Here is a 25,759-nt window from a genome sequence, read left to right on the forward strand (position 1 = left end):
CCAAATTAAGGCCCCTTTGTCCACCCATCCCGAATACTTGTCCCCCCATCCCCTACGGTGGTGTAACTATGGAATTAAACAATTACAAATCTAATTATAGTATTCTACCCTCTATTCTAAGCACAACCTTAAAGGCGTCTCCAGTTCAGATTTCTTAACCCTTAGTTATTCCATCGTCTTTTTTGGAGTGCACCCTTAAGGATCTCCTTGGAAGGGACATCCTCTATCCAAGGGAAATCACATATGCATATATTGATGTCAACAAAGTATTCTAACATTATCTTATTCTCATCTAGCCATTCATACAAGGTTGTACTAATCTCTTGCATTGGCACACTAGCCATTCTTACAAGGATCTAACCTTCTGCACTGGCACTATGAGATTCCATTTATTACTCATCTAGCCATTCATATGGGGTTGTACTAATATCTTGCACCGGCATGATAGCCATTCATATGAGGATCTCTCTAACCTCTTGCACTGGCACTATGAGATTCCATTTATCACTCATCTAGCCATTCATACAAGGTTTGAATGATCTCTCGCATTGGCACAATAGCCATTCATACAAGGATTGCACCAACCTCTTGCACTGGCACTATGAGATTTCATCTAGCCATTTGTATAGAGAAGACATCAAACCCTACACTGGTGCATAGCCATTCATATAGAGATGAGCTTAGCACCTACATTGACACTATGGAAGTTTTAATCAATTTCATAGATTCATAAGGAATTATATTAAAATCTGCAATATATCAACTAATTCTTTATATTAACAAGCATAATATTAAATTATTAAATATCATTTTGAATGGGGATATATTTCAAATGCTAATATAGATATACGAATACTACTATATATATATCAAGGTTGCACAGGGACATGGGTACTTATGGTACGAGTACGGGTACAACTATTTTCCAAAATAGGGGATGGGGGTACTTGGATATGTCAAACTTTTTTTTAAATGTAAGTTAATATTCATAGAAAATCTGAGTTATGACAGTGGTTTTTCAAAACAGGAACAGTGATAAAGTTTGCAGATGTAATGTATTGTTCTCAGTTTCAGCTTGGCAAATATGTTTGTAACAGTAGTAGTAATATATGATAAATGTACAGATGCTTAATAGCGAAGGGAAACGTTAAAAATGAAAAAGAAGATCATAAATCATATAACGATAACTTACTGCAAATGTTAAACTTCTGACTTGAACTGTGATGTCCCCTTCTAGCTAGAGACATCACTTTAGCTGGTGATTAGCCTATAAGAGACCCTCGTAGGCTAATAAGATTGGATAGAGGGTCACCTTGGTGTGGAGATCTTCCAAGGACCAGAGCAGAGTACTCTTCTGGGTTGCCAGAGTTTGTTTATGATGAGTTTTCCTTTGAGTTTGGCTTGGTCAGGCTATTTTTAGCAGTTTTGGAGTTATAAAGATAGACCCCTGCTATTTTTAGAAAAGGGGTATGGTCATATGCAGTTCTATCATGTTAGCTCCCAGTCCAAACGACATTCAAAAATGTTGAGTAATAATGGAGATATTAATGTTTATTTAGCTAAAATAAACATTATTGGTTTTGAGCCTATATTGTTAAGTTATAATATATAACTTAAGTGAGGGTCATGATATCATAAAAGGGGCCATCGTTTCAATTAATTGTGGGTCCAAGCTTATGGAAAAATTAAAAGGGGTTTTCTAAGTTTTAATGTAATAACATTTTTTATGTTATTATTATATCTTTTATCCCACATTGAGCGTGGAGACTCATTCTGGAGTTGAGGAGTCCTTATAAACAAACCTTGTCTTCCTTCAAGAGCAGGTTATGAGAATTGCTTAAAAACTTTGCCTTGTGAAATTTCTTGAAGTTGTGGCAACAAGGGTTTCTACAAGTTTAAGAAGAATTCAGACTGTGGAGAACGTAGTATCTTCAGAGTTGATGCAATTTGAGGGTGTGAAATATCACTTGAATTTTGCCTGTGAGTTGACTTCATTCTGGAGTCAATATTGTGTTTAGTAGGAAAGAATTTGGATGAATCTGTTACAGGTTGGAAGGGGTTATAACAGCAGCTACAGTGCTGTGAACAGTATAGCGCTACAGTGAATCAGAGATTTAATATTGCGGTTTTTGATAGGCGCTGCCCAAGGAGGAAGCAACCAGCAGCGTGGTTGCGTATCGGAGACAAAAATCAGGTTTTTTTCAACTATTAATGATGATGTTTTTAATGTATGCCTCCAGCAATAAGTATTGTACAAACATTAGGAGCCATCTGAATAAATGAATTTGATCAGATTTGAGTTATTATTTGAGGTAGATTAGTTTTCAATATTTGTATTTTCTTTTCATCAACTCAAAACCCCAAAAACAGCTTAAAACATTCAAAAACAAACCAAAAACAATTATTACACCCAGGGAAACAAACAGTGATCAGCGTAGAGCCTATTTGGGGTTCTTACATGAACAGTGATATAGTTTACTGTTAATTAGTGTTGTATCAAAGTTTCAAACTGATTACGTATTAAATTAAGCTTGATAAACAACAAGCTGATATGCAAACAAAAAACCCAAACAATAATTAGAAATCTTAATCAAGGTCCTTAGCAATGATCCTCTTTGCTTAGTACCTGGTACTTGGGTATGCATCCTTGGGGTGTGGGTACATGTACCTATGCAATCTATGTATATATTATGTGAAAGGGGGAAATATATAATAAAATTTTTAACTGAAAAGATCAATTTTTTAAATTAATAAAATATATTATTTTTGACATCACATACCTCAATTGACTTAGCCCCTATAATATCGGGTCTTATTGATTTTCCCTCCTTATTCGGTGGACCTCTTATATATGCACTTCCTTATAAAATTGGATTCACCATTGTCACGTTAATACTACAGGCTTATACTTTTATTATCGACACGTAAATCCTTCCTTCTTTCCTTAAATATAATTGTTTCTCCAAGGTAGAAAGATGGTATCCATAGTATTAAGTTTGCATGGAGCCTCTGTGTGATAGAGGTAGGCTGGCTTGCTGTAACGTTTCATGTAAGGGTTGGGAGCAGGTCATCTTAACTTCCCCACGCCACCACATAATTGCTGCCTCTTCCTTCTCCAATGTGGCCCCTACCCTAAAATAGATTATTGATTATTTGGCCCATATTAATAATCTGTTCAGGGGGAATTGTAGGATAGGGTAGGGCTCCATAATTAGTAAGCGCTCACTGCTTAAGACCCGTTCTTCGAATTGATGTATCTCTACGCTAACTGTTGTTATACAGACATGAGGAAATCTTAGGAGTCTATGCAAGTGCCGGCCAAAAAACAAACTGAGTTAGCCCAATAGCCCATCTCCAGCTCTCTTTCTCTCTCTCTCCTCCTATCCAGCCAACGTCTACGTCTGGGTACTCCCATCTGAAAGCCCGCTTGAATGATCATATGCCGTTGAGGGCTCTCCCTGTTGTCTAATGTCGAACTTGTCCTTGCTATAGAGGTATACTGAACGTCGAAGGGTGATTCTTTAAAATGGTAGGGCAAACCTACCTTCTTTTAAGTCACTAGTTAGTTATGGACTTTTGGTGAGGAATATGCCACATGAATTGATGTTGTTGTGGACTATGAATATATTATTGATTGCGTGTGCTACTTCTTGGTTCTTGGATGTATTTCCCTCCTATTTAATAGCCCCTTTATTATTTTGTGAGTGGACCTTTCCTATTTCCACGGGTCACATCATTGGAAGGCCCGTTTGGCCAAGTAAATATTTATTATTTTCTTTGTCATGAATATAATTTAAATGTAATTATAATCAGTTTGTATAATGTTAGAATTTATTATGAATGTTATGACTTTTTTTTTAATAGGTAATGGGCCGAAGCCTAGATTATTTATTATTATTTTTGAAGATTATTATTTATGAAGATAAATTATTATTATGTGTTAACCTCAAGTAGAGTTGAACCCAAGACCTTCGAGATAAGAGGCTCCTAGTTTACTGTTGGTATTGTAGGCTCTTGCCTATGAATGTTATGATATTGTTTTTTCAATATCATTTATTAAATACAAAAAATAATGTTTTTATTGCTGGCTATGGAAATATTGACTAATAATATTATTAATATTAAATATAGTAATATTTATCTGATTGGTATCAATCTAAGTTATTGGTTCGAGTTCAAGGTCAAGTTTAGGTTCGAAGAACCAGTTTGCTGGTACGTCAAAATCTTGAAATGGGGTTTGGGTTCGTTAGTACAAAAAGATTTAAAAATTATATATACACAGCCTAGAAAAATGAATTAAGATTAGAATGCTACATAGTATCTTAAAAACAACAAAAACACTATAAACTTGTAATCTTAGCATCATATCTATTAGCAACACCAAAATATTAAAATAATATTGAGTTCTTCAAGTATCATTGTTTAGACTTTCAACAATTTGAACTTTACGCTAAGTTTCAATCATCTAATGGATTATCATAATCTTCATCTTCTTCTTCTTCTTCATCGAAGGCATTAGTTGGTTCACAAACATTGTCAGTGTTACTTTTTCATTGTACAAAGAGCTTGTTTGTTTGTAATTAACATCCTTCTTGAAAACTGTTATATAAGTAGCTTACAACTCTCTTCACCTATTGAAGATGTTGTTTAATGTTTCAAATATGATTTATCAATATACAAAGCTTCCAATTATTAGGATAGAGCCATTATCAATAATTGGATATAAAAATTTCACTGGAAGAAATCTTAAGGGCTAGTTTAATTTGATATAATAAATATTTGAATTCAGAAAATTTTGTATGTAATGTTAACAATCTTTACTCAAATTCTGTAATAATTGTTTTTTGCACTAAATTATAGAATGTTCCCAATGGAACTGTACCTAGTTCACACTCGGTCTACCTGGGTCTGCCCTTGTTTGACTTAGGCTTGACTTGGAAGAATGAACTTGCTTGGGTTCAAACTCAAGTGGAATCCAAAAGGGAATTGGGACCAAGACCAAGAATAGGTTCGAAATTTGCTTGGTTCAAAGGGCCAAGGGGAGAACTGGGTAACTAAGGTATTAATATTCGAATTTTCAATTGATAATTTATATGGATCAGTTAATATTTGATTAATTGGTATGAGCAAGGGGTCAATTAAAAATTTAAAAATATTGAACTGATTTAAATATGTTTGGACTTTACGTACATCAATTAGGGTTTATGTCAATCTACCCCTCTAAATCTTGCTTGTCCTCAGACAACTATATTTTATGATTTGATAGTCGATTTGGGAAACATAAGACAAATTTTTCTTATCTATTAGTGAATTGATCTTATAGTCTATCCCACAATGGTGCTAATTTATTATTGCAAAGGGCTTGAATTTAGATGTCAATATAGGGTTATGACAGGTGAAGAGTGTTTTTGGTCGCACCCGTTGTTTCAAGAAACAATGTTCTTCTGCAAAGGATTTTGATATTTGTTTTACAAAATCATAGATGTTGCTGCTTTTGACATTTTTTGGCAAAATTGTTGTTTTTAAAAATTAGTTGATCTCGGGGTCTCTAGATGAGGGGGAAGATAGCTTTGTTACTCAACATTGTGTTGGAAGAATCGTGGTAAAATTGGTCATATCTAGAAGTTCTACAATACTAGGGAGGGTCTTAATAAGCAGATTATGTCAATCCTTTTGTAGGGTAGTCAGTAGGATGACAGCTAAGGGAGGGTATTAAAGTAATATTGTAATATTAATATAATGGTCATCTTGGTATTTAGAAACTTCCTTTTATGTCTTTCATCTTTAGATATTTTAGGATGTTTCCTTTATATCTTAAGTGTTTCTATTCTTCACCGTTTTTGTGATGGAAAGATCACCTTATGTTCTTTATTTAATGAGCATTCACCTTTTTGAAGAGGACAAAGCTTTCTTGGCATTGTTACTCAGACATAATTTATAGGCACAATTTGTAGGGATCAGACCATTTTTCTGAAGTGTTTCAGTCCATATTTGAAGGATTGCTAGCTTCTACATAATTTTTCAACAAATTGTGGGTTTTCTGTGTGTCCTGCTATCTAGGATTTCGCACTTTTAAAAAAAATGTGATATTTTTTCATGGGCTTTCTACTGCTTTTCCACAAAAAGTCTTGGTTTTTTTGTAGAAGGGGTTCACTTGATTTTTCCCAAAAATTGTAGTTGTGGATTTTCTGTTTTCTAATATTTTTTCTTTTTAAAAATCTGGGTTCTTTCCTGTGTTTTCCTCAAAAAGAAGGTTATTTTTTTGTTTCACAAAATCATGGCTTTCAGTCTTCGGCAGAAAGTTCTGACAAAATTTTCAATATAATTGTGGTTTCTTGCAGTGTGTTTTAGGTTGCACCTATCGTTTATAACAAATTATATATATATATAATACATAGTTTATTTATTTTTAAAAATTGTTCAAATAAGGTCGAAAACATTAAAGAGGACTAAAAAATCACCTGCTAGATGGCTAGTTTTTAGTTAATGTGCACCAAAAAAATGGCAAAATGTGTCAAGTAATTAACTGCCGAGTAACTGAGGAAATTTGACTCACGAGTAGGGTGAATATTTGCAGAGTTTTAAAACCAAGGAAGGAGTTGAAGGATGCAATAGAACAAATTGACGTAGAGATAGTTCATTAATTGATTAATCTAAATCACATAGATATAATGAATATTATTATATATATTTGCAACATACCAGAGAGGACTGAGATGTACTTTACAGTCTAAAAGTTTACAGGTATAAGGTTTCAGTCACTGATATTAGAAAACAAGCTTCTGGGAAAAAATATGTTAAACATGTTTTTAATTGCTAAGAGATGTATTGACAAAAGTAGTAACAGATAAAAAGAAAGAAGACATTAAAAAATCAACTTCAACAATCCAAAAGCACAAAAAATATATATAACCAAACTTGCTAGCAAGGTATAATAGTTAAAGTTAAAACCCTATTTGTAGAAACTTTAACTATAACTATAAAAGTATGGGTCTCGGGCCTTTGATTTAAAAAAAAACCTATCAATGGATTGACAGCTTATTGACATTGTAGAAGAAACCAACTCATATAACATAATGATTTTCTTTTCATCAGTTCTATGTAGTTTGAAATCCTATATATCTGTCTATTTCTTCTTTTATTGCGGGCAACCTGTGGTTTGAAAAAGAAGCAGATGACTTGTTGCATGCAACGCATATTACAAATGTGATTGCTGCTTTTACTGCGGGCAACCTGTGCTTTCAAGCAGATAACTTGTAGCATGCAACATATTTTGCATATATGGCTGTAATTTGCAGCTTGGACCACCATTCAGTGCATATATGTGGATGTTCAATCCTTTAAGTATTTTCACCTTTGCCACTCTCCTCTACGTTTTTTTGTCTATCATTGTTTAGTTCCTCTTTTATGATTAATTTTTAAACTCCATATTACATCATTTTATAATATGACAAATATTTGAAGTAAAATTTATCATATTTGTACTTCTAAATTTGTGTATCTTGTATTTTCATCATTCCTTATTTATAATATTATTATATATCTTTAATAAAACGTATAAAGGAATTAGAACAAAAAATAACAAAGCCTTTTCATATTTTAAGATTACTTGACTATAAAATTTTAGGCTAATTATAAATATTTAAAAATCTTCACATTTGTTGAGATTTATGATGTTTATTATTACATGATTTTATAAACTTGACAAATAAAATATGATTTTATTTTATACATACATATTCTGGTTAAGTTGTTTATTTTTCTATATATTTTTCTTTTTATTATTTATTGTTGAGAATTGAGATACTTCCAAGCCATATTGAGTCCTAAAGAAACCAACAAGGTAAGTTAGTGAAATTTTTTTTTGGGACTATTGTATATTGACAAATTCTAGTTTATATTGTATGCATTTTACATGAAAAAACTAATTAATTAATGCAATTTATATGACAATACCACTTTTTTCTTTTTTTAATCGATAAAAGGGAATTGCCCATTTTATTAATATCAAAATATTTACAAAGAAAGAACCCTGTTCAAGTGCAGGCACTGGGGGAAAAGAATGGGGTAAAGAAAAACCCCCGGTAATGCCCAAGACTGAAGTCCTGATAAAATACAAGTGCCCATATCAGGTCTTCAAGAGGGCATTCCCTCTTTTACATTGATCAGAAAATACCAGGATTGAAGAGGGCTACTAAATGAAATAATTCAGAATATAGGTTAAGGGACAGCTATTATCCAAAAGAATGCTAAATGTATAACTGGTAGACAAATCAAAGTCCAAAAATGAGAATTTTGCTCAGTCAAAAAATTAGTCATTGTTATCATTTTAGTCTTTGTATCGTCCTCATCAAAACTCTTCCACATGCTGCCAAAATTAATCATCATTATCATTATTTGTCTTTGTATAGTCATCACTAAACACTTCCACATGCTGCCAAAGTGCCAAGGGTGGAAGATCCACTACCTCCAAGGTCACTGTACACAATAAATGCAGACAAATCTAAATTTTATTTGAGAGAATATTTCAATAATAAAATACTCCTGACAATTAACAAACTATTTTTAATTCACTAATATTCAATTTCATGCTAGTTTAACTTTAAAATAGTATAACACAAGTGACAGTTGAAATAGGTCAAGGGACAAGTATTAACCAAAAAAATGCCAAACGTACAACTGTTAGACAAGTCAAAGTCCAACAATGAGAATTTTGCTTAGTCAAAAAATTAGTGCATTGTTATCATTTTTAGTCTTTGTACCCTCCTCATTAAATTCTTCCGCATGCTGCCAAGTGCCAAGGTTGGAAGATCCACCACCACCAAGGTCAGCATACATAATGAATTCAGACAATTCAAAACTTTGATTGAGAGAATAGATCAATAATAAAATTAAAACTAAAACTAAATTAATATTAGCTCTTTCAGATTCTACATATTAACTCTGCTGATTGTACAATATGTTTTTACAAATTGTAGAAATCTATAGGTTGATATTAACTCCATTGAGTATATCAATGTGATGCTTTTCAAAATCTGCAATGAGATTAAAATGTCAGATTTTAAAATGTGTACCAAATTCAAACAGTTAACTCAGTCTGTAAAATATATCATGTGTCTCAGAAAATTAACTTATGGTTCCTATAATGTGTGTATGGTAATTTTGTTTTCTACATTGATATTAGACTACAGATTTTACATATTCTCAAGCATTGATGTCAGACTAAACAAATTTTACATTATTCACATTGCATGGATTCTTTATCAACCAAAATTGTTAGCTTTTTAAATGCATTTAATTTCATTTGATTTAAGTGTACACAATATCATGATTGTTATCACAACAAGGGCAGTCATAAAAAATCTTCGTTTTACTTCCTTAGGTCCACAAGTCACTTCAATAACCATTTTGATGGAGCTGATCTTGATTCCTGTTTCACAACGCTGGAGGTGTGCAAGCCTATGATCAGTTTGGAATGCCAATAGGGCCTTTGATCTGTTTTTAGAAGGAATTATAAGAAATATTCCTTTTGGAGGAATAAGTAATCAGTAAGTATTGATGGAGTTTGCAGATGGATTTTAAAGAAACTTAAGATTCTTTGAGAGTATCTTCACAATGAAAAGGACGGGCTCAACATCACTTGAGGAAATGCTTGCTTAAGTGCAATTAAATACAACGTATGTGTGCAGGGTATTTGACTAATAAAGTTCCTGGCATCAATGTAAACGAAGAGCATAGGGATAATTCATGTTTTTGTGGTCATTGACAAATCACAAAACAACATTGATTAATCACGGGCAACTGGGAGTGATGCATTACACTATCTTTTTGTGCTTCTTAGTTGTGAAGTCTATAATATGAAACACATTTAAAAAACCCTCTTCAGGATATATGGGGATTCAAGGCGAGGATGAACCTATATGTATCACATTATTGCTATTAGAATATTATAGTGTTTCTTTAATGGTCATCTTTGTTAGTATTTAGTTTCTATTATTGTCTTTAGTTCACGGTTGTTTCTTTTAGAAACATTGTCTTTATAAATCTATATAAGGAGCTTCTGTCTCATTTGTTTAACAACAAAATTGATTTACCCTAACATGATCTCAAAGCGGGTCAATGGGGTTTCATAAACTAATGTGATTTTATAAGAAAAAATTGAACCTATTTTGATCTGAAAATTTTTCAATATTTAAATTTTTTTTTTTTTTTTTGTAAATAAAAATTGTTAAGAGGTATTTTATGAAATTTGTGGTTTGTACTCAAAGTTTTTGCTGAAATTTTCAAGCCTGGTTAATGGATTTGATTGCATGATTTCTTGGTTTGAGAAAAACGTCTTTGGTTTTCGAAGGTTGCATGTACTTGCATGCACTTGCATTTGTTGTTTTACCACAGGAAGTCTCGTCTTTTTCCATGTGAAGGTTTTTTTTTATGGGTTTTCAAAAATTTTCCCTCGAAATTTTTTTGACAAATTTTTGTAATTTTTTACCTTAAAATTATTTGGGGAGTTTATTACTTTTCCTCAAAATTTATCTATTGGGTTTATGATATTTTCCTCAAATTATTTGGTGGGTTTTACCATTTCTTCCTTAAAAACAAAGCTTTGTATTCTCTGATCCATTTCTTGCATTTTTGTTGTCTAGTTTTGATCGATTTTTCACCTCAAAGGTCATGTCTGGTTTTCCAATTTTTATCCTAAAAAGATTGTGGCTTTTTGTAGTCTATTTTTAAGCATCTTGCTCATCTACAAAGTTTGGAGGGTTTGTCAAATTTTTCTCAAAATTGTGCTACTCGTTCTTAGTGTTTGTCTCTGTCTCGAGGAAAGAGCAACTCTATTATCCAACATTAGGTTGGAATTTTGTGATCATTAGTCAAAAGATGTGCTGATTCTAGGAGGGTTAGTGTCAAACTCATTTGAGTGGTAGAATCAGTGGCAGACTCGTCTCTTTTTGCAAAGCAATCTAGAGAAGGGGGCATCCTTCTCGACGAATTTTGGCATCTTAGTCATTAACATTTTGCAGATCCAGGGAGGTCTCATAAGTAGCAAAATGTTCTAAACTATTTGTGACCAACAAAGAATAGTTAGAGGATGACCATTAAGGGAGGGTATTAAAATATTATAATGTTTCTTTAATGGTCATCTTAGTTAGTGTTTAGTTTATCAGGTAGTTTTTATTATCGTCATTAGTTGAAGATTGTTTCTTTTAGAAACATCGTCTTTGGAAGTCGATATAAGGAGCTTTCGCCTCCTCTATTTAACAACAACCATAACATTGTTTTACCATAACAGTTGCTTTATTACAATTGTACTTAACATTTTATTTTGTCTCCTTTCAAACAGGTCAAACCAGGCCAATGTGTGAGGCAAGCCCTCTCATCAAATTATATGGGGAAGCTTTCTGATACTGAAACTACTCTTGACACTAAGCAGTAGACAATAACACTACACAATGTTTCTCCAATGTTTATTATATAAGTGAAACAGCTAGTGGCGTGTTTCTTTATCTTGGGTACAAGCACAAGATTATTATATATTGTCAACTTAAATATTATATTATATATTTCAATACATAAATATTTGCTATGATTACTGTGTACCTTATAAGTACAAAATTCAAATACATTTAGATTGAGTCCAAAGCAACATGGTGGCTTCAAAAATGTTTTTTAATAATACAGCAAAATATAAACTATTAACTTAAGAAATTTATGGGTTCATTGGCCAATAAACTTGTCCATGTAATGGATCACACGATGATCTCCTAGTAGTTGAGCTGTTATCACAATTTGTTGAGTAGATTTCAAAACATTTAGATAACATTACAAAAGAGACTGAGATATCATCATACTTCCAACATTTATAGATATCCATTTGCAAGCTGACAAACACATTAAATGAGACACAAATACAATGACCTGCATGATACACCACAGCCTTTGATTTGTGATATTGAAGCCATAAGTTGAATTATAGCAGGAAATAAACACTCCCAGCCGTCATACTATGAGTTGGGGCTCCTTCACCCCTTGTGGTGTTGTATTAAGCAGCCATCTTTTGTTGAGTCAAAATTTCTTTATTTTTTGTTGAATATGTGGCACCATTACTTTTAAATGCATGTTCATGAATAGGTTTGCAATATATGTTGTCACAAAATGACTTCCAGTATCATTCCATCTCTTTCAATTCAACATGGCCACATGTTCTCAGTGGCCTTCACTGCCTTACAATGAGTACAATATTGGACCAAGAAACAGTCTTGCAGGTACGATATCACTCATTATTTATTGTCAAACTAGTAATTACCTTGCATCTCTATCTTATAAATAATTTTCGTTATTAATATGAGAATACAAGTGTGTTGTCTTGGAGCAAGTATGCATCCTATAAACTTCCACCCACTATTTGTGGCATATGTTGAAGAAGGCATCTGATAATCCATACCACTATCTCAAGAATGGAAGCAAACATATTGTTAAGCTTGGTAACAAAGGAGCCATAACTTGGATACTGGTATTTCTAAAGCACAACAAATTTCTACCTCGTTAGGTCAATCAAATTATTGCATGTCCAATTCACTTTATATATTTTAATTTTTTTTGCCAATATGGTATTCAGTTTCATTGTCTCAGTCAATCCCCACTTAGTGGATTTGTTGAAGTCTTTGATTCTATTGAAGGCACAGGCATATAAGATCAATTTGTGGAAGCTTACATTTTCAACATCTTCATTTGACCAAGTTTACATCTTTGTTTATATTATCACTATTGTGGTGGGTGGTATTATGATTAATTTTTAATAATGTTATTATTCAGAGCAAATTAATGACTCATCATTATACTGAGAAGACTTCTGCCACATATTCTGACATTGATTCATGTGTTTCTGGAGATTGCATTAGTTTGTTGTGGCTTTAAATTGCAAAAACCTTGAATCTTTTCGTTCCCATTAACCCAACGAGTCCTTTCTGCCCCCTGAGTTTTGGAAACATGTCAAGGCTCATAAGGTCACATTTTGTCAAATATCTTCTTGGGTGTTGCAAATGGCTTGTATCATTTTGATGGGAGAGTTATGTAATCTTCCACAATGTCCTAGTTAAACTAATTATAATAGCACATGAAAACTACAGGTTCCCACCAAAAAGGCCAAAAAAAAACAAAACCTAAGATAACAAATTATCTAAATCTAATGTTTATAAATCCAATTGATAAATCAAATAGAATTGAAAAGACATTTAATAGATTCTATTGTTGTTTACTTCAGTGTATATTATTTTTGTCATAATTAGTGAATAATGGTTTGCCTATTTCTTTGACATAGTTATAGGAATTCATACCAGGTGCATCATATTTTTAAAAGCTACACAAAATTAACTCTTTGTTTCCATCTTTAAAGTAATACACGCTCTGAAACACTAAAGAACTCAAAAAATTTACCAACAAACTCAAGTCCAAGCATATAGAAACTATTCATAAACCAAAATTATTTATTTGACTTACGACTCTGATATTCAAACTCAACAATCTGTTTATTCGCTGAAGTCCATGAATATAATACTCTAGAATCTAGATAGACAAAGATCTCTTGAATGACCTCTAGTCTATCAGAGTCATTGGCACCAAATACTTCATTAGATGTTAATTTTTAATGCTTATGCATGTCTGGGGATTCCAAACTTAACGTCATTCTATAATACTTTTCAAAGGGCAACACAAGTGCATTGATGTTTAACAATTAATCATTTAAATTGTTAGATGTATTGTTTGTCACATTGAAGCAAATAAAGGAGTAGTGGAATTTGGGGATGTGCAGCCACTCTAAAACCCAGGAGTACATGGTGCAGGGATGTCCCCAAATGGGGTAATTGGAGTACCCACATATCCCCGCTGCCACCCAAGCATCAGTGCACCTGCTGCCGCGCTGCTTGGGTTTTTGGGTGCTTGGGGATGTCAAGGGTACTTTGGTGCTCATCCACTCTGTTTAGAGGAACAAACTTACCTACCTCTAAGAGAGTGGAGAAGCAAGTTGTTTTACATAGTGTCTTGCACATCATAGACCGCAAGGCACATGTGTACAAAGAGAGCCCAACAACACAACGGGATGTAGAGATGGAGGATCCATCTTAGATTGACAAGGATGAGATTGTAACAGAAATAGATGTAGGGTTCATTGGTGTTCCTTTGTTGGAAGTTGAGCTTGAGGGTCCAGTAGTTTCAGTAATAAGCACTTTGGTTTGGGGGATGATTAGAGGTGTCCGATACTACATCTTGGGTGCTTGGGTGCTTGGGGTTGTTAGGGGTACTTGGGTGTTTCATTGACTTTGTTATGAGGAACAAACTTACCTCTAAGAGAGCAGAGAAGTAAGTTGTTTTACACCGTGTCTTGCGTATCATGTAGATCATAGGGCACACATGTAAAAAGAGAGCCCAACAACAAGATGGGATGTGGAGATGGAAGATCAATCTTAGATTGGCGAGGATGAGATTGCAGTAGAAACAAAAGTAGGGTGGGTTGGTGTTCCTTTGGTGGAACTTGAGCATGGGGAGTCCAGTAGTTCCAATGTTTGAGGACTTTGTCCTGGGGGATGATTAGAGGCTTCCCATCATTACATTTTGTCATTGTGACACAATTTTCTACTCATTTTGATATTGATCACGATTCATGTCATTCATGATGCTACTCATTGTAACCATCTTTATGATACAATTGATATTAGATAGAACTAATATACAACCTATTTGCTGATATTATGGATTTCTAATTGAATTTAGATTTTTGAATGTTACTATTGGGTATGTACTATGTTACTATGTCAAATGTTCACTAGTTCTAGTTCGTGTTGCAATTTTGCTATGTGCAAGTAGTTCAGTTTGGTATGTCATACTGAAATATTGTTTCATAACTAGCATTTCATGTTCTATATGTATAGTATGCAGCACCCTTCCCCCATCCCCCCACTGCTGTGCCCCTGCCATTCCCCCACCATCCCCAAATTGAGGCCCTTTTTTCGTCCTGGAAACTCATCCCCGCCCCCCCATTTCAACAACCCCTGTCGCCAGTGTTACACTGTTAAGAAGTGACATTGTAATTTCGATTGTGATAATGCATCTTGCTATCTTTCTCACTCTTTCATCGCAGATGGATATTGCTGACCATGTGTGAATAAATGTGTACCTATGGCTTTGACCTTTGGTAATTGTTATAGTCAATTTCTAATTGTGCTTGCAATGTAGTTTATGACCATAGATTGTTCATTGCAAGTTTATGTTAAAGCTATTCAAATTTGAAGCCTTAGTTCTTTTTAATGATGTATTTTATATAGTTTTCTATTATGGATTTTCCCATTATTTCTTTGTTATTTTTACTCCAGAAACAGTTCTTATTTGTTGCCTTGCTCTTTTACTTTTAATTACAGAAGAAAGGACGGAGACGAAGAACCGGTGACTCTGCAGATGTTACACCTGTTAATGGCAGGTCCATTATTTTATTTTTTTGGTTTTGCCAAGGACTGGGCAAGGAAGTAAAATGATATTTATATTTGGAGATGTGCTTTCCATTGACTATAATGTCTTTATGCTGAATCTCAATATATTTTGATTGAGTTAAACAGGCTAACTTAATGTTGATTTGGACCATGTATAAATGCAGGATTAGATATTCATCTCTAGACCTTGATCATCCAAAGCGTGTGCCCAGCAGCACAGTAAACATGTCAAATCAAAAGCTGAAGTCTAAAGAGATTGATAAATCTCCTCTCCTGAAACAGCAAATTGAAAGATATCATATGAAGGGTACACTAAATATTTCTTCACCTCGGAAAGATGAGCATAGGCACAAAGACTTTGTCATTGGGCTTGACAAAAAGTTGAACTCAAAGCCTTTGAATGCATCTCATGTTGGGGATCAAGTAATAGACAAACATTATGTTGAAGATACTTACAATAAATCTTTATCTAATGAGGAGGGCCATGAATCATCTTCTCGTGGGTGGGAAGAAAAACCTGCAGTCAGAGTTGTTACCAGTGTAAAGCCGAGGAATGATCTTACTATGGCTTCCTCTACAGAGTCTCAGTCACCGAGGATTGGTGTCGAGATGGATGCAGAAAGAATGCCTCAGAACACAATTGGATCAGAGCAGAAGGATGTTTTGGTTCATCACGAAAGAAAACCTGACATTCATGTGGTTGAAAATGAGAATGATGATGTAGCCAGTGAACCTGAGAATTATATGGATGCTCTTGCTACCATGGAATCTGAAACTGAGACAGAGTCTGAAAGCAAAACAAAACAGGAGGTTGATTCTGACATAAATTCAGAGCATAAAGAAACAGGCAGAGAATCATACAAGAAGCAAGTTCAGTATTCTGAATTTGCTAATGCCGAAGCTACTGCTTTCTACAATTGTGACTCATCAGATGAATCTTCAAAAGTAGAAGCTTCGTCAGAATTTTTCTACAAACCTGCAGATATTTCGTCAAGTGCAGAATCAGTATCAAACACGGTGAATGCCACATCAGCATACAATTCTGAAGCAGTCGACCTAAGCAGGAGGCTTGATTCTCAACCTTTATCTCTTGCATCATCAAAAGAAGACTTGGCTTATGCTTTTGATGATGGAAATTCATTGCACTCTGAGATTTGGAAGAATGCACAAGTACGTTTAGATGAGAAGGTGCATGAGTTGCACACTGAGTGTTCTGTATTTACTGATGCTGAAGATCTTGCCTTGAACAATTGTGACTCATTAGATAAATCTTCAAATATAGGAAATTCATTGGGTTTTTTCAATAGCAAACCGAAAGATGTTTCTTCAAATGATGAATCAATTCCATACACACTGAATAACACATCAGAATTTACTTCTGAAAATGTAGACCAGAACAGAAGGCTCTACCCTGAACATTTATCCGTTGGAATATCCAAGGGCTTGGAATATTCTTTTGACAACGAAATTTCACTTCACTCAGAAGCTCTTGAGAAAGGCCTAGAAGCTCTTGAAAATTACCAAACACTTCTGGATGAGAAGATGCAGATGGAGGCTGATGTAAGTGCAGAAGAAGAGATGCTTGATGGTAGTGACTTGCTACATGTTGCTGATGGTCAATCCACTATAGTTGCTGGCAACTCTGGGATGGATAAGTTTGAGAATGAAGAATTGTCCTCAACATTTCAAAATAAAGATAGAACTGGTGCTTTCACAACTGATGCATCCATTACTGGAATTGATGATGCAGAAGTGTCCTTCAGATTCCCAACTTTTGAATCATCTCTTCTTGCCACCGGAGAATTGCAAATTCTACATAAAGAACCAGATGTGACTCCTGAATGCTTTGAGGACATGGAGTCTGGTGGCAATCTGCGAACATCATCTCCCGAGGTGCATAAAGATGAGAGTCATGGTAATTATTGTAGCTTTCCTAGTTCTAATACATTAGAGCCAGTTGGTAACTCTGTGTTGGCTGGCAGCATTGAGAATGGCATAATGCAAGATAACCAAAAATACATTGACTTACAAGCCAATGACGAGGAAAATGAAAAGCTTGATTCCATAAATAATGATTCTTCTGGTACTCAATATGTCCAATTGCTAAGTAGACTGTCATCTGCTGAATCTGATCTAAATATTGAATTTGGTGAACACTCATCTGAAAGCAAACCTCAAGATCCTTTAAATGATAAATATATTGCAACTGACCTGGATTCTGACTTTATAGATGAAAAAGGCTGTCTAGATAAGTCCCTCCATCTTGTTTCATCTGCAATGCAAGCAATAGTTGCAGGAGAGCTTGAAGAGCCTAGAGAATATACACATGAGGAAGAGTCTCCAAAGTCAGTTGGAGGATTCCAAGACAGTGATCTGGCACAATCCAAAAGCACTGAATCAGAATTATATGTAAGATCTCTTGACATCCACCCTCAGTCAAATATGCTCGATGGTTACCAAGGCAATCAGATAATTGAGAACTATTCAAGCAATGCATCTATTATAGAGGACTCTATTGTTTGTTCGGGAGTTAATCAGAGTGTCTCTTCTGATGGCACTGATATACTATTTAGAAGTGTTGTTGATGATATTCCCATGAAGGAAGTGAATATTCATTCAGAAGAAACTGTGGCTGTTGATTCTGCTAGTAAATTCCCTTTTCTATCTTGTAAGGCAGACAGTGCTCGCAGAAAAGAGCTATCTACTGAATTTTCTCAGGTTGAGACCTCCATCAATAATGGAGTGCTTCCAGATGACCCTCCACATTCCAGATCCCTGAAACTTTACAATGATTGTGGGACATATGAGAATGGTAAAAGCATCAAGTCTGACTCAAATCATTATCTCAGAGAACCAACTGAGTTATTGGGTTCCCCGCCTTCTGCAAACTTGTTTTCTAAGCAAATGCATACAGGTTCATCTAATGTGGAAGCAGAAATGCAAATTCTTTATGCCATACCACCAGTTAAGCCTAATGCAACTCTGGGTCATTCTGAATCTGTCCAGAACAGAAGTGATGGTGTTTCATTTGAGAAAAATGTTGATGCTGGGTCTCATGACAATCATCACCTTGTAGCATCTACTGAAGAATTCAATTCCTCAGTTTCTGCAAATTCACTTTCTGAGACGGTTTATATAAGTTCTCTTCATGCTGATCAAGACATGCATATTCTTCATATCATACCACCAGTGAAGCCTGTCGGTGCTGAACCACATGTGGAGTCACCAAAAAACTTACCCAAAACAGAAGACCACGACATTGAACTGCCTTCTCCATCCATACCGCCAGTGAAGACTGTTGATGCTGAGCCACATGCAGAATCACCAAAAAACCTACCCAGAATTGAAGTCTATGGTAGTGAACTACCTTCACCTCCTCTTGAGCATATAAAAATATCCTTCCCTCCTGGTTCCGATTCACCACTCTCTATGTATTCATTGAGCAGTGACCATGTTTCTGAGTCTCCGAGTATTGAAAGACATCAGGCATCTGAAAGCAAACGTGATAATCTATCTTCCTCTTTCCATTTATTACCAGAACCTGCAATTCCATTGCATCAGGCAGATGTGAATCAAACCATTGGGATAATGGGTTCCTTGTCGTCACACAGAAAAAGAAAGTCATCTGAAGCTCTTTCAGATAAGATGCATTTCTCACAAGTGATAGATACTGATGGCGAATCCGAAGATGAAGGTTGGAAGGAATTTGGGAAATCCTCACCAGAAGCCTTTCATGAGTTTTACAATCAATCTCTAGAACCTACTGATGAACTTCAAGTCTTTTCTGGAAGAACTGAAGTCAGTGATGCGGACACTGGTTCACCGGGAGTTTTATCAACAATATCTAGAACAAGCTCATTAAGTCCAGAGACAACCAGGAATTCTTTGTTGAATCTCAAATATAGTAGTGCAGATGCAGAATCAAGTTTGTCACACTCACGCAACATATCTCTAGGATCATCTCCAAGGTCTCTTGCAATTAGTGAGCCTCACTCCCCTGTTTCTGGTGAAGAGACTTTTCATGGAAATCAAGATTTATCTTGGAGCCACACTCCTCCTTTAGATATGAAGGGATCAGTTCAAACATTCTCCACCGTAGAACCCAATTCAGAATGTGATTGGAACGACATGTCACCACCTCTAGAAATTTGTCACAAAAATTTAGATTTACCTAGGGGCCATTCTTCTGCAATTGAGTCAGGGGCATTAGATTTAACCTCCACCTTAGAACCCAATTCAGAGAGTAACTTTCATGAGTTGCCACCAACTCCCCCTCTTCCTCCAATGGAGATGCAGATTGGGAAGTCCCACCAAATGTCTTCTTTGACATTTTTAGGAGGTGAACCACCAACTCCACCTGCACTTCCTCCATTAACAATGACCAGTATGATTCAGGATCCTTCTTCAAGTTTTGCGCCTGCAGTACCGATGTCCCCTAATGAACAAAAGGATTCACTCATCGAGGCCATTGCTGCACATGACAAAGCCACGGTAGTTTTCTCATGTCTATGGTTTGAGTTTATTCTAAATTGTGTTTTCCTGTATGTATTTCAATCTTCAACTCCATTTTTCATACTTATTTGCTTTGCGATGTCTTGTGCAGCTTAAGAAAGTTCCTAAAGATATTCATTCTGTAAGTGCAAAACCTGTAGATGAAAGAGAAGAATTGCTGGAACAAATAAGAACCCGGGTCAGCAAATACATCTTTCTACGTGGATTATAACTTTAATTTGTTTAACATGTTTTCCTTTATGTATTGTTGGCTTCTAGCAATGACCTCTTACCTCATTTTTCCTGTCTGTGGTGGCTGATTATTCCATATACATGCTTGAATATTAACCTTACACAAGGTTTGTGTCAATTTTCAGTCATTCAATCTGAGACATACTTCTGTGGTGAAGCCAAGTATTCCAAGGCCTGCAACAAATATTAATGTGGCTGCGATCTTAGAAAAAGCGAATGCAATCCGGCAGGTAAGAGAGAAAATATTTGTGAGTTTTATTGCTAGTCCTCACTAATTGTTTTTTGACACTTTTTGTTTTAACTAACTGGTCTTGTCAGTTTCAGGCGTTTGCTGGAAGTGATGAAGATGATGAAGACGATGAAGATTGGAGTGATACTTAATTGAAGGTAATCTTTCATAAACGGCTTGATTGTCTCGAAATGTACATAAAGGCTCTCACATTTATTCCTTGTAGTAATGATTTTATTTTTCCAGTCAGATTGCAGATTATATGGAGCTCTCTTGATGTATGCATCTGTAATTAAATTGTACTATGAAAAGCTGGCTGAATTCTGAACGATTGGTTTCATTTTCCCAGCAAAGGATGCAACCCAAGACATCCCATCCAATATATTATTGATCATGTTGATCATAATGTATGCACCTGATTTATATGTTTTCCACAAGATAGTAAAATAAGCCATCCGAGGCTCATAACTCATCAGGCATCCGATCTGTCCAGGCATGAATTGAAGTTATTCATGAATATACGTGGTTTTCCAGAATTTTCCAATAAAGCCAATGTATGATAGTTCAAAATGTTTCCCAAAATCTCGAACAAATGTTTATAAATTCGTGTCCAGCCCGGTCGATTGTAACAATATCTGTATAATCTTCTGTATGTTGTGTCATAGTAGTTTGCAGGTTTTCTAAGATGATACTGTGAAGCTTGGTTGCTATTGCTTCATGGTGCGGTTCTAGCATGAGGGTTATTCATGTTTCTGTCCAATGTAGTGACTTGCACTATCATATTGCACTCCCGCTACAAGGGCTAATGAAATAATTCTGAGGTGGTTGTATGACTACGCTTTTTGCAATTTTTAGATAAAATAGACAATATTGCCAATCTTATTATTCATTAAAAGAGCTGAATTAGCCATATTGCGACTAATTTTCTTATTGGGAATCCAAGTTGTTTAAGATGAGAAGCATAGAAATACATCCAAGCAACTGGCATCAGCAATTAGTAGTTTTTTTTGCCAAAAGTCGAACTCGTAGGAGGACATGAACTATTGTATAGTTCTGTTTCACAGTGCATAAAAAATTTCAGCAAATTCTATTCTGTAGTTTTTCCCAACTCAGACGGGGTATCCAAATTCCTCTGCAGATGTAAAATGTTGCTGGAAAAGAAGCCAAAAACTGAAAAATGACGTCACTGAACTTTACTTTGGGAGTCGTTAATTGTTACATATGGTCCACTCTGAGTAAGAGTTCTTATAATGCAAATTATAAATCTGGTCCAACCGTTATGTAAAAGTGTAAATTAATGTCAGGCTTAATAGCTATTAGCCGATAGGCTATTACAGGTGGGCATTTCGCTCAAACCTGTCCGTTCATTGAAACCGAAACCGGATATCATTAGTTGTATTCACTGTTGAAAACTACTCAATGAACAATTAATGTGAATCCTGTATCAATATTCAACACCGACTATATTTATTCGATCTCTAGATCTTTTAATATCTCATTAGATCTTTAAATGATTTGTGCGATCTGTATATTGACTTCTTTCAGACGCATATTTCGTCGAGTTAATTTACTGTTAAATGTTTGGTCATATCTTTTGGAAGCTGCAATTATATTAACCCTTAAATCGCTAATTCAATATGCAATTTCAGTTCACAAATTGTGTTCTTCAATCAGGATTAGAATCTCTGTTCGAGGATTAATATGGAATATCATGAAATGTAATGATTGCAGCTGTGCATTATAAATCAGAACATTAGTATCATTGATGATTCTTATGATTTTGAATTAGACGTGTAGTGGAAATCCTGCATATCCTTAATTCAATTAGAATTTTTTAATTGAATATGGGGAAGTGTGTTGGTGCGGACTCTTCCTAACTTGGCAGGAAAATCTAAAAAGTACGAGGGGTTAATTATTAATATAGGGAAGAAGTAAATAAACGTGTTTGCTTGTGTTTGGAGTGAGCAGGCTTTGAGAGTGTTATTTGCTTTGCGTGGCAGACTAATCGTCTGGCCATTGCAACTAACATCGAACATTCTTTTGTTTTTATTATTATCATCACTTAATTGCGTAGCGACAAACATTGTACCAAATGCTATTTGGGTACACCCTACTCTTCAAACGTTTTTCTCTATCATCATTTATCTTGTGATATTGCTATCAGGATTTAACTGTGATTTTGAGTCAAACTCACTGACCCATGTTTCTTTACGACATAGGCACGCCATCATTTATCTTTTCATACAAAATTATGACATAGGCACGACATCATTTATAGAGGAGAACCCTAAATAAATTAGTAGGTGTGAACAATAAATTATCCAATTACTATTTCAAAAGGCAATTCAACCTAACTATTGAAATTAGATGACATATTTTAGCGAAGGTCACTAGTAAACAAATTGTCAATTCAACATAATTGATCTAGTATCTAAAGGATTATAACTATTAATATCTTTGAAATAGTTGATAATAATATTTAATAGGAAAATTTCAAATTATTTAGTCCATCTTATTTATTAAAAATGTACAATACTAAAATCAATATACTATATTATAACTTTCTAGAGATTTTTAAAAAAAAGTTAATAATAATATTTAATAGTGATATTGACCAATTTATTAAAAAATAAATTGCAAATAAGTATATAACTAACATCATCATATTATGTTGTAACTGGTACGCATCTTGTCTTCACTCTATTGTAGATATTGTAGATCATAGATGTGATCCAATGTTGATTTGAAATCTTTTACATAATTATCATTTTAAAAATGTATTCCCTTATTTCACGAATATTACAAATATGACATTTAATTAATACATGATAACCATATAACTTATTGCATAATTTTTGTTACAAACATGTAAACCTTGAATTAGTTCTTTCATATTGGTGAGAAGACTATCAACACAAGCTTTCAAAAGAAACACATTTATCTATATTCCTTTTGGTCAACAACTCTAGATATTGGTCTACATAATGCTTGAAATGAAGTTGCATACTATTTTCATATCTATAAGACGATATTTGCAAGTTAGCTATGATTTCTATGAGATTTACACATTCACGAGATCCATTTATATTCTTGAATTCTAAATACTTTTTTATGAAATATAATTTCCAGACTAAGGGTAGGAAAAATTGTCATCCATGTAACTTTGTGTAATTTCCATTGCTTTCATGTGAAGAGGGCAATGAAAATTATCACAAGGAAAATATTAGAGATTTATCAAATTGTTGAGAGACAATGATCCATTTTTATGTATCTATAAACTTTGATGTATGGAAGTAGTGTTGAGAAGGGTAGTGTGATAATTACTCCACATATCTATAGGTTAGATCATGTGTTGTGATTCATTGTTAGTGTAGCTAAATATCAATTTAAGCATTCAAAGATAGTTGCATAAAATAAATTTACCCTATTGCATACATGTCATTATTAAGAAAGAACACAAATCTAAGAAATTCAAAATAATAGAATCTATTTAGAAAAAAGCCACTTCACAAATAGTAAATATCTTCAATTTTCAAAAGGGCAAAGGAAATATTTTATTAGAATATGAGGGATTTTAGATGTATCAATGAAACATGTATCTCTACACATCTCTATGAAAAAATTGTAGTCATGTCAATTTGTGTTTCACTTTGGCAATTGAGTCTCAAGACTCAAAGGTAGCAAAATGATGCAGATGGGTCCTATCTATTTGCATAAATTTTAGATCTCATCAACATCAATGCTTAGATCTGTTGACACCTTTGGTTTATTGTTATACCTTCACATAAATTCCAAATTAGATGAGTGTCTTGCATATATCAATGTACAAGTGGAATAATAGAGAGAAAATCTCTATTCAAAGAGTAACAAAAAATGTGCGCATGTTACATTCCTGATTAAAATTATTGATAGTGTTATATGGATCTGTGCTAGTTAGAGAAAGTATTTAAATATATATCCTGAAAATCAAGGTTCAAGATCCCATAATAATCCATTTTGAATATAATAAATAACTCCATTTTTCACCCATGGTCAAATCATGTTACAATATTAATTTCACAGTACATGTGTAACAAATATCATGGCAAAGGATGGTTTTGTGTCTCAAATTTCTTCTTCCACCTATATGTATATCATTGAACCTAATTATCACTACATAAGTCTTATGTGTTTTTACTATTGAAGTAATTATTTTAAGAAAATTAGATATATAAAATTATTGTTGTGCTAAAAGCAAAAATGAACAACATCATCGTGTAACTAGGACTATAAAATGAGTGGCACCCACAAAGAATAGAAGAGACATTGTGCACTCCAAGTACCTTGATATCACACTTGATGAAAAATTCTACAAATCTGCAATCATAATTTAGAATATTGAATCCCTCCCAACTATAAACTTGATTGCTAAAATTTAACTACTATTATAAAAATCCAACCTAAGGAAAAGCTTGTAGTCTAAGCATCTCTATTTAATTCCCAAGGATGCCACAAGTCAATCTTACAAAAAGAAAAATAGACATTTGGTGAATTTAAATGTTTATGGTTGGATTTATTTCAGTCTAGTGATGATCTTTAGCAACAAATTAGTTCTTTATGATATATCTTTAGCGAATTAAAAAATTGGTGATTGAATTTAAATGTTTATGATTACATTTAGTTCAATCCAATGAGGATCTTTACCAACAATATAATTCTTTATGATATTTTTTTAGTGAATTGAAAAATTGGTGACTGAATCTAGAAATGATGTTTCTACTACCTTGCAATGTCCGCACTTCACACTACATTTTTTAATAGGTTATTACTCTTTTGATTTGAGATTGATATTATTCCCATCTTATTGCATGAAGTGTGTGTGTAATTTCTTGGGCTATTGATGTTTGAATTTAGATGTGCAAGAAAGTCCATGGGATTAATTCAGAGCACTAAAACTAAACTTACGTGAAATAGTCAGCCAAGGTTACATCTATTGAGAGACAAAACCTCATTTGTAATAGTGTTTTATTCGTAAGTAAGTAGGAGTCATGTTTAGGTTGTATTACAATATAAGATCAAATATGACCCATACTATGAGGGTGTTCTAATAGACGTTGAATCTTTACAAAATATCTCAGAAACAAGTATAGACATTTTAGGCATGCTTCATACTATTGATGTTGACAATGGAACGACAAAGTTTTAATTTTACAACTATATCAAGACTTCAATCACTAGACAACCTTAGTTTAGAGCCACCATTATCCTTTGATTGATATTCAATAATGAAAAATAATCCATATACTATTATTAGAAAAAATGAAGA

The 25,759-nt window shown here is 34.0% G+C and overlaps 1 protein-coding gene across 6 annotated transcripts in view; it reads left to right on the forward strand.

The window, feature by feature from the left end:
• LOC149550411 (uncharacterized) overlaps positions 1-21,288 on the forward strand; it is a 78,974-nt gene extending 57,686 nt beyond the window's left edge. The window contains exons 6-11 of one of the 6 annotated variants that reach the window (XM_089793427.1): positions 15,414-15,472; positions 15,647-19,973; positions 20,086-20,172; positions 20,351-20,455; positions 20,544-20,612; positions 20,701-21,288. In XM_089793427.1, the coding sequence (XP_089649553.1) occupies positions 15,414-15,472; positions 15,647-19,973; positions 20,086-20,172; positions 20,351-20,455; positions 20,544-20,606 (4,641 nt within the window). In that variant the 3' untranslated portion in view covers positions 20,607-20,612; positions 20,701-21,288. The remainder of the gene's footprint in view (positions 1-15,413; positions 15,473-15,646; positions 19,974-20,085; positions 20,173-20,350; positions 20,456-20,543; positions 20,613-20,700) is intronic. The other 5 variants (XM_089793428.1, XM_089793429.1, XM_089793430.1 and 2 more) reach the window with 5 other exon arrangements.
• The last annotated feature ends 4,471 nt before the right edge of the window (positions 21,289-25,759 follow it).

This window comes from Cupressus sempervirens, chromosome 7 (genome assembly GCF_028749045.1).
Source record: "Cupressus sempervirens isolate cs-2001-9-10 chromosome 7, ASM2874904v1, whole genome shotgun sequence".
In the NCBI taxonomy this organism is placed as follows: domain Eukaryota; kingdom Viridiplantae; phylum Streptophyta; class Pinopsida; order Cupressales; family Cupressaceae; genus Cupressus; species Cupressus sempervirens.